We start from the raw sequence: 15,395 nt of genomic DNA, 5'->3' as shown, positions 1-15,395 counted from the left end.
GGCGGGGTAGAGGTGCAGGCTGTTGACATTAGCTTTTGTTCCGCTTTCCCCCCCAAAAAAAAGAAATGAGGCGTGTGCTTGATTTCTTAGCAGCAGTGTTGTGGCCAGCCGGGTGGGACAAGAGGCCTTTGTGCGCGACTTTTTTCGGGGGGGGGGGGGGGGGGGGTGCCAACAAAGGACGCTCACTCGCAAACACATGCCCTCCCAAAAAACACATGCGGTGACCTCGCGCTGCCACCGGCTGACGGAGGCTTTTCTCCTCCTAAATGAGTCATTTAGCAGACTGGAGGGACGAAATCTGGCGGAATAAAAGCGGAAACATCACCAGGCCATTATGCGTGTGTGTGTGCGTGTGTGTGTGTGACCCCCAGTACACATCTGTGTGTTAACTCTAATGTTGAGCCTCTCGTGCTCACATAGTGGGCCAATAGCCAAGAATGTGTGTGTTGTGTCCAATGTTTTCAAAGCAGCGTGTCAAGGCCTCTTGTGCCGTGTGAGAAAACCAGCTGAAAAATGCAAAATAGTCAACTGGGCTGGAGGACATGGCTGTTAAATAGAAAAATCTTGACTTCATAAAAATAGATTTTTTTTTTTTTTATAAACCAATAACATTGTCCAAAGCAGGTTTTGATTGTTTTTTTCCTCTCGTTCTGGCATTTATTTTATTTCCCCTGAAACCAAATAGACTGTGAAACTTTTTTCCCCCCCTGAGCATTAACTTGCATGTACTTCCATCAAAATAATAAAAATATACTAAATTAATATATTTTTCTTGGGATAGGGAACTAGCCGCTGGAGCTGAGAAAATGTGTGACTAATTCACACCCCATGAAATTTCTCTGTTGCCAATAAATGTGACAAGATGGTGCCAAAGCACTACTTTTTTATGTCAGACAGTGTTCTTGTGGCATCTCCGGGCCTTTAACAGCCGCCGGTGCAGTTTTAATGTAATTGCTTTTTGAACAAATGGTAATAAAATAAAGGCATTAATAATTGTAAATATAAACTAAAATACTTTGAATGGTTTTAAAGTGCAATTATTCAGGTCTTTCATAAATTTAAGAAAATACTTTTAAATTCATGTGAACAGTAAATTTCAAGAAAAAAGGAAGATACACCAAAAAATTGGCCTTTAAAATTCTATTTTCTTAAGAATTTATGGGGGAAAATGAGATTCATGGTTTTGTGAATCGATATTGGGCTTGAAAAGGAAAATCGATTCAGTATTATTTATTCGATTTTTTTTTTTTCAACCTAGCTCTTATATTTGTTTTTTGTCAAAACGCTTTACAGTACTCTGGCAAGGGACTATATAAGCCTTTCAAAAATACTAACATTGTAAATTTTTACACGTTTATATCACGATGTATGCCGTTGCCATGAAGGCTAGCTGGTGGACAAATCTGAAAAATTTAAAAAACAGCGGAAGAATACATCCTATGGCCTAGCGATATTTTTCTTCCTATAGTTATGACTTTACTACTGCACTAGTGTTGGCTAGCAATAGGCTCGGGTGCATTCCGATTTGCCACCGTAGGAACGGAACTAAAACCGATTCTGTAAGCTATTATTAGAGTCAACCAGAAACCAACCAATCTTCCTTGCTAGTTTCCAGCCCCTTGATTGCCACCAATGTCGTGAAGTGAGCGGGTGATGTTTCATCTTTGGATCTGCCAACCTCCTCTAAGTTGGTGTTGGCCACCTGCAATCAGCAGCTTGCGGTTGCTTGGTAACCGTCAGCAGCAGATGAAGATAATACGATGGAGAGCTTGTCTGCTCGTAAATGTGTTTTCCCTCTCCCCTCCTGGTTCTTCTCCACTTGCCAAACACCCACAAGCCCCCCCCCCCCCATTCCCTCCTCCCCTCCTCCTCCTCCTCCTTGCGGTGGTAGGAAAGGCTGGCCACATAATGGAAACTCTGGCCTCATCTGCTGCTGCGTTGAGCTGCCAGACTCTAAGTGTCGCTGGCTCCACCAACGGCAGCAGCGGCGGCGGCGGCGGCGGCAATCTTCCCGCATAGCTTCCATGCGTGTTTGTCTACAGGAAGAGTAGCATGGAATTGAGGAAAGTCTCATCATGCTAGTTTGGGTCCTCAGATAACTTTCGTTGTGACCTTTTAGCCCCTCCAGCTGTTAGCGGTTTGCGCTCATGAGCTAGCGATGATTGTGCGAAAACGTTGCGTTTGAAGACCTGACTTTTGTTTTGTTTTGGGTGATACGAAGTGTTAATTTTGTCAACGAAAACGAAAGAAAAATAATTTCGTCAACACACATTTTTCCAGACTAAAACCCTCATTAATAAACAATTACTGGGACTAAATCGGTATGCATTTTCGGCAACTAATGAAGACGAGACAAAAATATACTTCACTTCGTAAGAACTGGACTAAAATCGATGGACATTTTAGCTCATGATCAAAAACGAGATGAAAATGTTATGGTTTTGTAAAATCAAATCTCTGCTAATCGTTATGTGACACACACCCTTTCAAATCTGCAGCTAGCAAGTGCAACATGCACAAACACATGCGACAGACAGGAAGTGGATTCACGGTGAAAGGTTAAAAAAAAAAAAGAAGTAAATTATAGTTATAGCAAAACATTAATCCAACGGCTAAAACGTTCTAACAATAAAGTTAATCCGACCGCTAACTAATGCTTGCTAACTTACTAGCACATAGCATGGAATCATAGTAGCCACCTGATGATATACTGTACTTGTGTGTGAAGTTGTTTTTCATCAAAAAGATGAGAGAACATTTTATATGAAATTGTTTTAGATCCGAAATGTTCAACATAAAAAAATATGCAAAAACAAAAAAATACAGGGGTTAAATGATTGTCCTGACTAAAATGTTGACAGTTTTTGTCAAATTGCTTTCTTGGTCAAAAATAAAGACTAAAATGGGAGATTTATAGTCGACTAAAAACGGGATGAGGTTGACTAACTATGATCAAACTAACAAGCGGGATTGAAACTGGACTAAAAAAAACTGTAACTTTCATTCTGTTTTTATAGAATATATTCATATAACATTTTCATTGGTTGTTTAGCTTCATGGCTGTTAGCCTTTGCATGGTTGCGTCGTGGTTCATGCGTGTTGCAGTCTTTTGGCAAGCGTCGCTACGACAGCTGCTGGCTTCTTCTGTGAACATGCACGCCTCCCAACACACACACACACACACACACACACACACACACACAAACACACACAGTGGTGAGGCAACAGTTGAGCAACAAGCGCAGCTAGCGGGAAGACAAGAGGGAAAATAAGAGGTAGCCATCAGCACTGTCGAGACATGAAGTGAATTCACTGCGCATTGCTTGACATGCGTTGTGTTGTTTTCTCCCTCGGGTCGCATATCTCACCTGCAGCACGAGCACAGCCTGCGGTGAACATCGCCCACCTCACACCCACCCCACGCACTTTTGATTCCTCGTCGCTGCGAGAGAGAGGAAGAGGGCGCTTGTCACTTCACGGCTGAGAGCTCGTCAGCACCAGTCAAAATGTCTTTCGTGGGGTTTGGCCGCCGCGGAATCAGAAAGAAAACACGCTTGTAAAGAAAACACGCTTAAAGATCCATAGCGGCGTCAATAAATTTGTGCCGCAAACTGGCCTCCAGGTTCTGGTTTCATGTGGCTGCTGTCCAGCGGTCCACAGGTGCAGGTGCCGTTTCATTTCACCTTGCCGGATGGACGGCTTCTGTCCATCAGTCCACAGACTGAAGTGTGCTTTGCTCCAACTTCTCTTACCCGGTGGAGTCCTGAACACAGCATCTGAGACCAAGTCAAGAACACGACTTGACGGCATTGAAACGGTCAAGATTGAGACTTAAAGGAGTTGAGACCCACTCTAGATAAAGACTTTGAAGGGCTGATACCGAAACCAAGACTGTGAGTGGTTGAGACTTTAAGGACCCAAGACCAAATTGGGACCAAGACTTAAAGGAGTCAGCACTAAGACTTTGAATTAGGGTTGAGATAAGTCTTGGTGTAGAATTGGTCTCAACCCTTAAGTCTTGATCTTGAGTTGGTCTGAACCATTCAAAATCTTGAAATCTTGAAAATTAAAAATTTTTTTTAGAAGACTGTATTTTCACTTTTCTAAAAAGATTTGATCGTGACAGCCCAAGACTTGACTAATTCAAGACTCCTGTGTGGTACTTCAGCCAGCCCTGTAGTTCAGGGTTCAGAAACATTTTATCAAAAGAGCCATTTTGGGCCAAATAAATAACAAAATATCTTTCTGGAGCCGCAAAACATTTGAACATTGTGATGAAGGAAACAGCGTGTTAGTGTTAGTCTAATGTGCTGAGGACCCGAGAGATCATTAAAGCTGCACCATAACAGAAAAAATATGCAGCATCCATTACGTAGAGATTCATTTTCTTCTAGCTTTCGTCTTCCGTTTTTTGCATATTATTTTTTTTTTTCATACTTTATTTTTTTTATACATTTTTAGACTTTTTTTTGCCTTTCTGTCAAATTTCTGATACATATTTGTGGGCATGTTAATTTTCTGCGTCCCTTCTTCCTTATTTGGACATTTTGTGGCTATATTTGACATTTTTCTGCCGTTTTTTTGCTTTCAATTTTCTGACATTTTTGACAATTTTGTGGACATTTTATGGTAATTTTGGGGATTTCTTCTTTTGTTTTTGGACATTTTAGCGTTGCTTTGTGAACATTTTCTGCCTTTTTTTTTAAATTAAATTCTTTGACATATTTGGTAATTATTGTAATTTTTTTCTTTTTCTTTTTTTTATTTTATGATCAATTTTTTGACTTTTTTTAGGTAATTTTTTTAAACTTTCCTCTACCTTTCGTCTTCCTTTTTCTGACTACTTAAAACTTTTGACTGACATTTTTTTAATACTGTACTTAATTATTCTTTTTTTTTAATTTCATCATGAATTAATTTAAAGAATATTTTATCTAAAAAATAAAAATGTTAAAAACATATGAATTTCTACTTTTTTTAAGAGCGCCACAGGAGAGGGACAAAAGAGTTGTTGAGACCCCTGCTCTAGTTTGTCCTCAGTTGTTGACCGTTCGTCACCAGCGAACGACATTTCTATTCAGCGTGATGTCAGTCGTGCCTCGCCTTTCCCCGCTGAGTTGACCTTGCGCGTGCAAAAGTGTGCGGAGTGATGCGAGGAAGGCGCCCGTCAGTCGTCAGCTGGCTTCCTGCGACCCGCCGCCAGACATCAAGTCAAAGTCCATTTCAAGTGGCATCCAAAGCCGGTGAAGTGATCACCATGACAACAGGCTGAGAGACGACACCTCCGCTTCCGTCCGCTTCCGTCCGCCTCCTTCTTTTCATCCTCCGCAGTGCCGGACTCCTCGCCCGCCGTCCTTCCTTTTGCGTTTTTTATTTTTTCTCCTCTTCTGTCGCCGATGCGACTCTTGGGAGCACTTCAGGCTAACGGGCTGTGTTCTGTCTGTTTCTTTTCATGCTAATGTGGTCCCCTTTTTTTTTTTTCAATCTCACCTAACAGTGGCCCTACACTTATTGTCGGAACGTTTCAATCATAGTGACATTTAATAAAATTGATTGAACTAGCAAATGTCTTTGATCTTGCCAAATAACGAGCCTGCAATTAGTTTCGTTTGAATTGCTGACATTTAACAGAATTGATAACGCTATCAAAAAGTATCTCCGATCTCGCTAAAAAGTGAGCCTATATATGTAGAGAGCATTTGAATTGCAGTGAGATGACATTTAACAGAATCGATATAATGATTCAGTGTCTTTCAACTTGTCAAATAATGAGCCTACACTTTTTGTCAATTGATTAAATTGTAGTGATATCTAAATAAATAGCTACGACAAGACTTTTTGATCAAACAATTAGTGCGCCAAATGATTGGTTTCGACATTTGACCAAATCCAAAAGACCATCAAGTGCCTTTGATGTGTTCAAATGAGCTTCAAATGAAAACATTAGAATTGGTGTCATCCAACAAAATTGATGATGAATGGATGGATATTATCATGCAAATCTCTTTGAGCTTGCCCAAATGATGATAATAATAATAATAATGACCCTAAACTTGTTTTCAAAATGTTCAATTGCACGATCGTTAAACGTTTACCGGAATCAATAGAGATATTTTTTTTAAAGTAGTTAACGTTGAAAACAATCAACATAACAGTGTGTCTTTGTCTTTGCCAAATAGTGAGCTTACAATTATTTCCGTTGTATGTTGAAATCATCCAATCTGAGATGTCGTCCTCCCTTCATCCCTCCTGCAGGTATCCGGCCCCAAATAATGAACGGGCCCATGCACCCGCGCCCGTTGGTGGCGCTGCTGGACGGGCGCGACTGCACGGTGGAGATGCCCATCCTCAAAGACTTGGCGACCGTCGCCTTCTGTGATGCGCAGTCCACGCAGGAGATTCACGAGAAGGTATCGCGTCGTTACTCATATTGCTTGAAACTTGAACTGTTGTTATTATTAGGCAGTTAAGCAACAATTTTTGAAATGACAAAAAAAGGGGCCAAAGAATTAATTATGAGAATTGAATCGTAATAATATTTTAATTTTTTTTGACTGTTATTAGAATGTTCAGGTCAATATTTATTCATAAGTAATTTGTCAAGTAATTTGAAAACATTGCATTACGAGGAAAAATGTTTATTAATGTTTTAAAGAACACGCTAGCTAATTTATTAAAAACTTACTGATGGAAAACATGGGGGAAAATAGTCATAAAGTTCTGAGAATAAAGAAATAAAGATATTAGAATTGAGTTTTAGGAAAAGAAAAAAAAAGGATGGAATATTTTTTTCAGTTTTTCCCCCCCAATATGATAAGATAAGTTGTTCTATCATTTTAGTTTGAAAATGTTTCTATAAAAATGTGTTTTTTAATGTTTTAAAAAAAGGACATTGGCTGATTTATTTAAAAAACATTTGTTTCCCAGATGAAGTCAGAAATTATTCATTTTTATGAATTATTATGACATTACTGTATCAATGACTAAAACTAATAGTAATTAGCTAATCTGCTAATTCGCAATAGGGCAGCAGGTCGAATTTCCATGCGAACTCGCCGGGGTCACCTTGAACCTCAAACACGCTCATCAGCGCTCGGGGGGTCTTGTGTGTTGGGTGTTGGGCAGGTGCTGAACGAGGCGGTGGGGGCCATGATGTACCACACCATCACCCTGACCAGGGAGGACCTGGAGAAGTTCAAAGCGCTGCGCATCATCATCCGCATCGGGAGCGGATATGACAACATCGACATTAAAGCCGCCGGAGAGCTCGGTATGAACCGGTGCCAGATGACGAATCACGCAACTGTTACTAAGCACACTGCCACTGGAAAAACATGGAAATATTAGAAAATAATACTACTGATTGTTAGAAAAATATACACAACATAGGGAAAAATAGATATTACAATATTTATAAAAATGCACAAATGTATGATAAATCCCCAAATACAGGGGGGGGAATTATTTTAAAAGATTACAAAAATATATTGGAAAATAATGCTATTAAATGTAAGGAAATATTCAAACAAAAATACACAAATATTAGAGATATTAGATTTTTTTATTTTAAAAAAATCCAACAAAAAATATTAGTTAAAAATGCAAAATCATTATAACAAAAATGATGATAAAAATATTAGATATTAATAAATATATTTACAAATATTAGTCCAAACTATTTTAAGAAAAAAAGAAGAATTAGAGGGGAAATAAATACCTAAATGAAAAATAAATATAAAAATTTTGAAATATCCGACAAAAATAAAGCAAGATATAAGTAAAAAAATACAAAATAAAATTATTAAGAAAATACACTTAAATATTATAAGAAATATAAAAAAGGAAAGCATGAGGCAAACTACAAGCAAAAAAAGTACAAATGTAGTGTGAGAAATACTAAAAAGGTTAGCAGAAAATTCCAAAATATTAGTTGTGACCAAAATGATTACTAAATAATATTTGACAAAAACACGCAATGAAAACATAAGCTACATTTAGAAATCAAACAGAAGCACTTTTTTTTGACAAAAGTAGAAGTGAATAATAAATATTGTATCAAAACTACAAAAAAATAAAACAAAAAATTCAAACATCCATCTATCTGTTATTTGAACCACTTATCCTATTTAATCCAAAATATTTATAATTCATGAAAGATATTACACAAGACTATAATGGGAAGTAATGGCCACCCCCGCCCGACCGTAGGCATCGCCGTGTGCAACATCCCGTCGGCGGCCGTGGAGGAGACGGCCGACTCCACCCTCTGCCACGTGCTCAACCTGTACCGGCGGAACACGTGGCTCTACCAGGCGCTCCGGGAGGGCACGCGGGTGCAGAGCGTGGAGCAGATCCGCGAAGTGGCGTCCGGCGCCGCGCGCATCCGCGGCGAGACACTGGGCCTCATCGGATTCGGTGAGCGTGCTACCTTGACATTCCACTTGAACAATTCAAAAAATGATAATATAAAAAAATCGCCAAACAATGGCTCGCAAGTGATGCAAATATTTTTTTGAGGGGTGGAATATATACATATATATATATATATATATATATATATATATATATATATATTTTTTTTATTTTTTTATTTTTTTTTTTTTATTTTTTTTTTTTTTTGGGGGGGGGTGAGAATATTTTTAAGTAAGGCTTTTTCATATTTTTTTGACAAAAAAATGACGTGTAGTGAGGGTTTTTTTTCCAGATTTTTTTTAGAACAAAAATATGACATGATGTGTATAGTAAGCCTTTTTTTAGACCAAAAAATAACGACATGATGGTATAGTAAGCCTTTTTTTTTTTCAGATTTTTTTTTTTACCAAAAAAATGACATGATGTATAGTAAGCCTTTTTTTTTCAGATTTTTTTTTTTACCAAAAAAATGACATGATGTGTAGTAAGCCTTTTTTTCCACTTTTTTTTTTGACAAAAAAATGACGTGTAGTGAGGGTTTTTTTTTTCCGATTTTTTTTAGAACAAAAATATGACATGATGTGTATAGTAAGCCTTTTTTTTTTAGATTTTTTTTAACCAAAAAAATGACATGATCTATAGTAAGCCTTTTTTTTCAGATTTTTTTTTTTACCAAAAAAATGACATGATGTGTAGTAAGCCTTTTTTTTCCACTTTTTTTTTTGACAAAAAAAATGACGTGTAGTGAGGGTTTTTTTTCCCCGATTTTTTTTAGAACAAAAATATGACATGATGTGTATAGTAAGCCTTTTTTTTTTCTGATTTTTTTTTTAACCAAAAAAATGACATGATGTGTAGTAAGCCTTTTTTTCCACTTTTTTTTTGACAAAAAAATGACATGTAGTGAGGGGTTTTTTTCCCGATTTTTTTTAGAACAAAAGTATGACATGATGTGTATAGTAAGCCTTTTTTTTTTTTTAAACAAAAAAATGACATGATCTATAGTAAGCCTTTTTTTTTTTCAGATTTTTTTTTTTACCAAAAAAATGACATGATGTGTAGTAAGCCTTTTTTTTTCCACTTTTTTTTTTGACAAAAAAATGACGTGTAGTGAGGGTTTTTTTTCCCCGATTTTTTTTAGAACAAAAATATGACATGATGTGTATAGTAAGCCTTTTTTTTCAGATTTTTTTTTATAACCAAAAAAATGACATGATCTATAGTAAGGCCCTTTTTTTAGACCAAAAAATAACGACATGATGGTATAGTAAGCCTTTTTTTTTTTCAGATTTTTTTTTTACCAAAAAAATGACATGATGTGTATGTAGTAAGCCTTTTTTTCCACTTTTTTTTTTGGACAAAAAAATGACGTGTAGTGAGGGTTTTTTTTTCCCGATTTTTTTTTAGAACAAAAATATGACATGCTGTGTATAGTAAGCCTTTTTTTTTTCTGATTTTTTTTTAACCAAAAAAATGACTTGATCTATAGTAAGGCCCTTTTTTTAGACCAAAAAATAACGACATGATGGTATAGTAAGCCTTTTTTTTTTCAGATTTTTTTTTTACCAAAAAAATGACATGATGGTAAGCCTTTTTTTTTTTTTCAGATTTTTTTTTTTACCAAAAAAATGACATGATGTGTAGTAAGCCCTTTTTTCCACAAAAAAATGACGTGTAGTGAGGGGGGGGTTTCAGATTTTTTTTAGAACAAAAATATGACATTATGTATGTAAGGCCCTTTTTTTAGACAAAAAATAATAACATGATGGTATGGGGTTTTTTTTTCAGATTTTTTTTTGGGCCCTTTTTTTAGACCAAAAAAATGACGTGTAGTGAGGGTTTTTTTTTCCAGATTTTTTTTAGAACAAAAATATGACATTATGTATAGTAAGGCCCTTTTTTTAGACAAAAAAATAACGACATGAAGGTATAGTAAGCCTTTTTTTTTTCAGATTTTTTTTAGACCAAAAAAATGATGTGATGTATATATAGTAAGGCTTTTTCATAATTTTTTTTAGACCAAAAAAAATGACATGGTGATAAGCCTTTTTTTTTCAGATTTTTTTTAGACCCAAAAAATGACATTATGTATAGTAAGGCTTTTTCATTTTTTTAGACAAAATAATGACGTGTAGTGAGATTTTTTTTAGACCAAAAAAATGACATGATGTGACATGAATATAGTAAGGCTTTTTCATTTTTTTTTGACAAAAAAATGACATGATGTGTAGTGAGGCTTTTTCCATATTTTTTTAGTAAGGCTTTTTCCCCCCAAAAAAAATTTTGAAAAAAAAACGACATGTGTAGCGAGGCTTTTTTCAGATTTTTTTTAGTAAAGCTTTTTTCCCCAAAAAATTTTTGGGCAAAAAATCGACATGAAGTGTAGTGAGGTTTTTTCCAGATTTTTTTAGTAAGGCTCCCCCCCCCCCCCTCCCAAATTTTTTAGACAAAAAATCGACATGATGTGTAGTGAGGCTTTTTCCAGATTTTTTTAGTAAGGCTTTTTCCCCCCAAAAAAAATTTTGACAAAAAAACGACATGTGTAGTAGTGAGGCTTTTTTCCCCCCAATTTTTTGGGGACAAAAAATCGACATGAAGTGTAGTAAGGCTTTTCCCCCCCAAAAACTTTGACAAAAAAACGACATGATGTGTAGTGAGGTTTTTTTCAGATTTTTTTTTAGTAAGGCTTTTTTCCCCCCAAATTTTTTTGACAAAAAATCGACATGTGTAGTGAGGCTTTTTTCAGATTTTTTTTAGTAAGGCTTTCCACCCCCCCCCCCCCCAAAATTTTTTTGACAAAAAATCAACATGAAGTGTAGTGAGGCTTTTTCCCCCCAAAAAAATTTTGACAAAAAAACGACACGATGTATAGTAAGCCTTTATCAGATTTTTTTTTTTTAGACAAAAAAATGACAAATGACAGGCTTTTTTCAGAGCTTTTTTTAATCCCCTATAAAGTCACATTGAAAACACATGCTAACGAGGTTACAAGCTAACTGCTCAAGTGGCGCAGCTAACAGTCTGGCGTTGTCACTCCCCCGCTGTGGTCGTCAGGTCGTTCGGGGCAGGCGGTGGCGGTGCGTGCCAAGGTGTTCGGCTTCAACGTGCTGTTCTACGACCCGTACCTGCAAGACGGGCTGGAGCGCTCGCTGGGCGTGCAGCGCGTCTACACGCTGCAGGACCTCCTCTACCAGAGCGACTGCGTCTCCCTGCACTGCAACCTCAACGAGCACAACCATCACCTCATCAACGACTTCACCATCAAACAGGTGCACGTTACGTCACACTCTTTCGAGCTGGTATCTTTTATTTATTTTCATAATCTACTTTTGGATTATTATTTTTTTGTACTATATTTGGGATTTCATATTTTGGTATTTTTAACCAAAATTACACTTCAACATTTTTATTTATTTTTTTTAAATCAGACAAACTTTTCTAGATGAATTTTTTCTCAAAAACATGAGTCAACATTTTAAAATATGCATGAAAAATTTATTTAGTGACGCATAAAGCCATCTCGGATTCAAATTGCGTTTTCTACATATTGTACTCTTGATATATTTTGTTTCATCTTTAAAATGGTCTTTTGTGTGTGTGTAATATTTTGTATATTTTTTTAACCTGCTTTTTTTTTTGCCATGTGTTGGGTAATATTTCTAATTTTTGCAGCAACATTTTTACTATGTATTTATTATTTATATTTTTTTATTATTTTGTCTGAATATTTTCCCTGACTAAAGTTCATCAAATTTGGGGGGAATTTTTTTATCCAAACTTTGTTTTTCCCAATTATTTTTGCATTATCTAGATGTCTAATTCCTCAGCTAACCATTTTTATTATAGTCTAATATTTTTATATTTCATTTCCACTTATTTATTTATTTTTTAAATATATTTTTGTGTCATGTTTTGTATGTGTTTAGCCATATGAGCAGAGTGACGCCTGCTGGGGAGTTGAGGGAACTGCAGGACAAGTAGAACAACTTTTTGAATCCTTGTATCTTTTGTTTTGTGTGCGTTCCGTGTGTCAGATGCGTCAGGGAGCGTTCCTGGTGAACACAGCCCGGGGCGGTCTGGTGGATGAGAAGGCCCTGGCCCAGGCCCTGAAGGAGGGCCGGATACGTGGAGCCGCCTTGGACGTCCATGAGACCGAGCCCTTCAGGTCAGGCCTGCAAAAAATACTTAAAAAAAAAAAAGTCTACACACCCCTGTTTAAAGTGTCATGTGCTTTTCCTGTTTGTGTTCAGTTTTGCTCAAGGCCCCCTGAAAGACGCCCCCAACCTGATCTGCACGCCTCACACGGCCTGGTACAGCGAGCAGGCGTCTCTGGAAATGAGGGAGGCCGCCGCCACCGAGATCCGAAGAGCCATCACGGGTAGGTGGAGCGCCGCCCGCGGCGCGCTCGCTCGGGCGCGCTTGCTCTAGCAGGCTGCAGCAAAGCAAACGCTTCCTTTCCTTTCCTTTTAGGACGCATCCCGGACAGCTTACGAAACTGCGTCAACAAGGAGTTCTTTGTCACCACGGCGCCCTGGGCCGTCATGGACCAACCTGCCGTTCACCCTGAGCTCAACGGTGCCGCCTACAGGTGACCTCCCCCCTGCCCCGAAAAAATGGAAAGAAAAAATGAAACAATATTCAAAAAAAAAAAAAAAAAAAGCTCTTACGCAAATAGACCGATTTTGTTGATTTATTTACATGTTTCACACTCATTGTTTAAAAATGCTTTAAACACCTCTTAATAAAATAAACGGACTGGTTAGTCTTTCTGTCATCTAAAAAAAAAAAAGGCCTTTCTCATCATCATCGTCAACATTTTGTGAGACTTAAGACTTAAAAATAACAATGTATAAAATTAAGGTTTAAAAACATGATGTATATAGTTAAGCTTTTTTCAGATTTTTGGGATCTTTTTTAGACAAAAAAAATGTTTTTTTCAATTTTTTTTGACAAAAAAATGTCATGATGTAAAATAAGGCTTTTTTTCAGATTTTTTTTTAGATTAAAAAAAAAAAGCTTTTTTTGACAAAAAATGTCATGATGTAAAAAAGTTTTTTCAGATTTTTTTTAGATAAAAAAAAAAGCTTTTTCTGTTTTTTTTTTGACAAAAAATGTCATGATGTAAAATAAGGCTTTTTTCAGATTTTTTTTTAGATTTAAAAAAAAAGCTTTTTTGACAAAAAATGTCATGATGTAAAATAAGGCTTTTTTCAGATTTTTCTTTAGATTTAAAAAAAAGTTTTTTTTGACAAAAAATGTCATGATGTAAAATAATTTTTTTTCTGATTTTTTTTTAGATAAAAAAAAAGCTTTTTCTGATTTTTTTTGACAAAAAATGTCATGATGTAAAATAAGGCTTTTTTCAGATTTTTCTTTAGATTTAAAAAAAAAACATTTTTTGACAAAAAATGTCATGATGTAAAATAAAGTTTTTTCTGATTTTTTTTAGATAAAAAAAAAGCTTTTTCAGATTTTTTTGGACAAAAAATGTCATGATGTAAAATAAGGCTTTTTTCAGATTTTTCTTTAGATTTAAAAAAAGTTTTTTTTGACAAAAAATGTCATGATGTAAAATAAAGTTTTTTCTGATTTTTTTTAGATAAAAAAAAAAGCTTTTTCTGATTTTTTTTGACAAAAAATGTCATGATGTAAAATAAGGCTTTTTTCTGATTTTTCTTTAGATTTAAAAAAAACAACATTTTTTGACAAAAAATGTCATGATGTAAAATAAAGTTTTTTCTGATTTTTTTTTAGATAAAAAAAAAAGCTTTTTCTGATTTTTTTTGACAAAAAATGTCATGATGTAAAATAAGGCTTTTTCAGATGTTTTTTTTTTAGGGCTAACGCTTTCTTTATTTTTAAGACCAAAAAATGACATGACGTATAGTAAGGCATTTGTCTGTCGTGTGTGCGTGAGAGGTTGCGAGTATGTTGTGCTCTACCATGTTGACGTCCGCATTGTGGTCGTTGTTGTCGTTCCACGCAGCCACATCAACCAAACACTGCCGCCCGTCGCTTCCGGCGTTCCCCAAGACAAAATAAATGCCTAGATGGGGAGCAGGTAAATGCACCGGGAGGGAATACTAGAACGACACCCACCTGTGTGTGTGTGTGTGTGTGTCTTCATCCCTTCCCACAGATGCTCCAACCGCACCCCCTAGTGGACATATGAGTCATTGCAGAATTTGAAAGGTTTTAGTTATGTTATTATTATTCTAATGACAGTTAGCATTTTGGCATGCTAGCTGTGTTGGCTGCTCTGCTAACTGGTCAAGAACAAACTTGGCTATGCGAGGAAAAAAATTGAAACATTGAGAATTATAATTAAAAAAAAGAGCTTACCTTGTGCCGTTTGGTTCCGTCTCAGAACTTGTTTGTGCATTTTGCAATTCTGCAATGAACGTAAACTGCATTCTTCTTTTTGACGGTACGGCTGCAGTCTGATTCGGGGGTGGGCGGTCCTCACGAAACCCCTCCCTCCCTCTATGCTCACCTTACGCTGCATTTGAGGATGCTGGGAAGTCGGATATTTTTTTACGTATTTTAAATAACTCAATTCATGTTATAATAAATCATCTTTCTAATGTGTAAATTATGTTCTACCATTCATGGTCTTTGTTTTTAGGGGGGGGGGGGGGTCCGTCTTTTTTTTTTTTTTACCTTCGCCCAATCGATTTCACAATACTGTAACAGAAAAGTCTGACTTCCCACCTTCCTCGAATGCAGCATTTGCAGTCAAACTTCAAGTAGAACCGTTCACGATTTCCCAAACAACTCTTGCACTTGTGTGTCATTGCTTACACATTTTAAATTAGAACATTTCTAGAAATAATATAAATGAAATTATGTTGAATTTATTTCAAATCTTAGAACTATTTAGTGATTTTTTTTTTTTATTCCACACATTTTTGTTGTCGAATAAACATTTAACTCCCAAAGATTTTTTTTTTAATAATTTGAAAAGGGGAAAAAAAAGTAAAAAA

General features: G+C 36.2%; 1 protein-coding gene across 9 annotated transcripts in view; it reads left to right on the top strand.

Annotated features, from left to right (window-relative positions):
• Positions 1–15,395, top strand: part of ctbp2l (C-terminal binding protein 2, like) — a 58,417-nt gene that overhangs the window by 41,566 nt on the left and 1,456 nt on the right. For 7 of the 9 annotated variants that reach the window (XM_077551180.1, XM_077551178.1, XM_077551179.1 and 4 more), the window contains 7 exons: positions 6,256–6,410; positions 7,126–7,270; positions 8,209–8,415; positions 11,467–11,681; positions 12,447–12,577; positions 12,663–12,790; positions 12,883–13,000. In XM_077551180.1, the coding sequence (XP_077407306.1) occupies positions 6,256–6,410; positions 7,126–7,270; positions 8,209–8,415; positions 11,467–11,681; positions 12,447–12,577; positions 12,663–12,790; positions 12,883–13,000 (1,099 nt within the window). Of the gene's footprint in view, positions 1–6,255; positions 6,411–7,125; positions 7,271–8,208; positions 8,416–11,466; positions 11,682–12,446; positions 12,578–12,662; positions 12,791–12,882; positions 13,001–14,398; positions 14,474–15,395 lie in introns of all 9 variants that reach the window. The other 2 variants (XM_077551176.1, XM_077551177.1) reach the window with 1 other exon arrangement.

Source organism: Vanacampus margaritifer, chromosome 18, assembly GCF_051991255.1.
Source record: "Vanacampus margaritifer isolate UIUO_Vmar chromosome 18, RoL_Vmar_1.0, whole genome shotgun sequence".
Taxonomy (NCBI): domain Eukaryota; kingdom Metazoa; phylum Chordata; class Actinopteri; order Syngnathiformes; family Syngnathidae; genus Vanacampus; species Vanacampus margaritifer.
The sequence above is the reverse complement of the archived record's forward strand: the minus strand, read 5'-3'. Positions and strand labels throughout refer to the sequence as shown.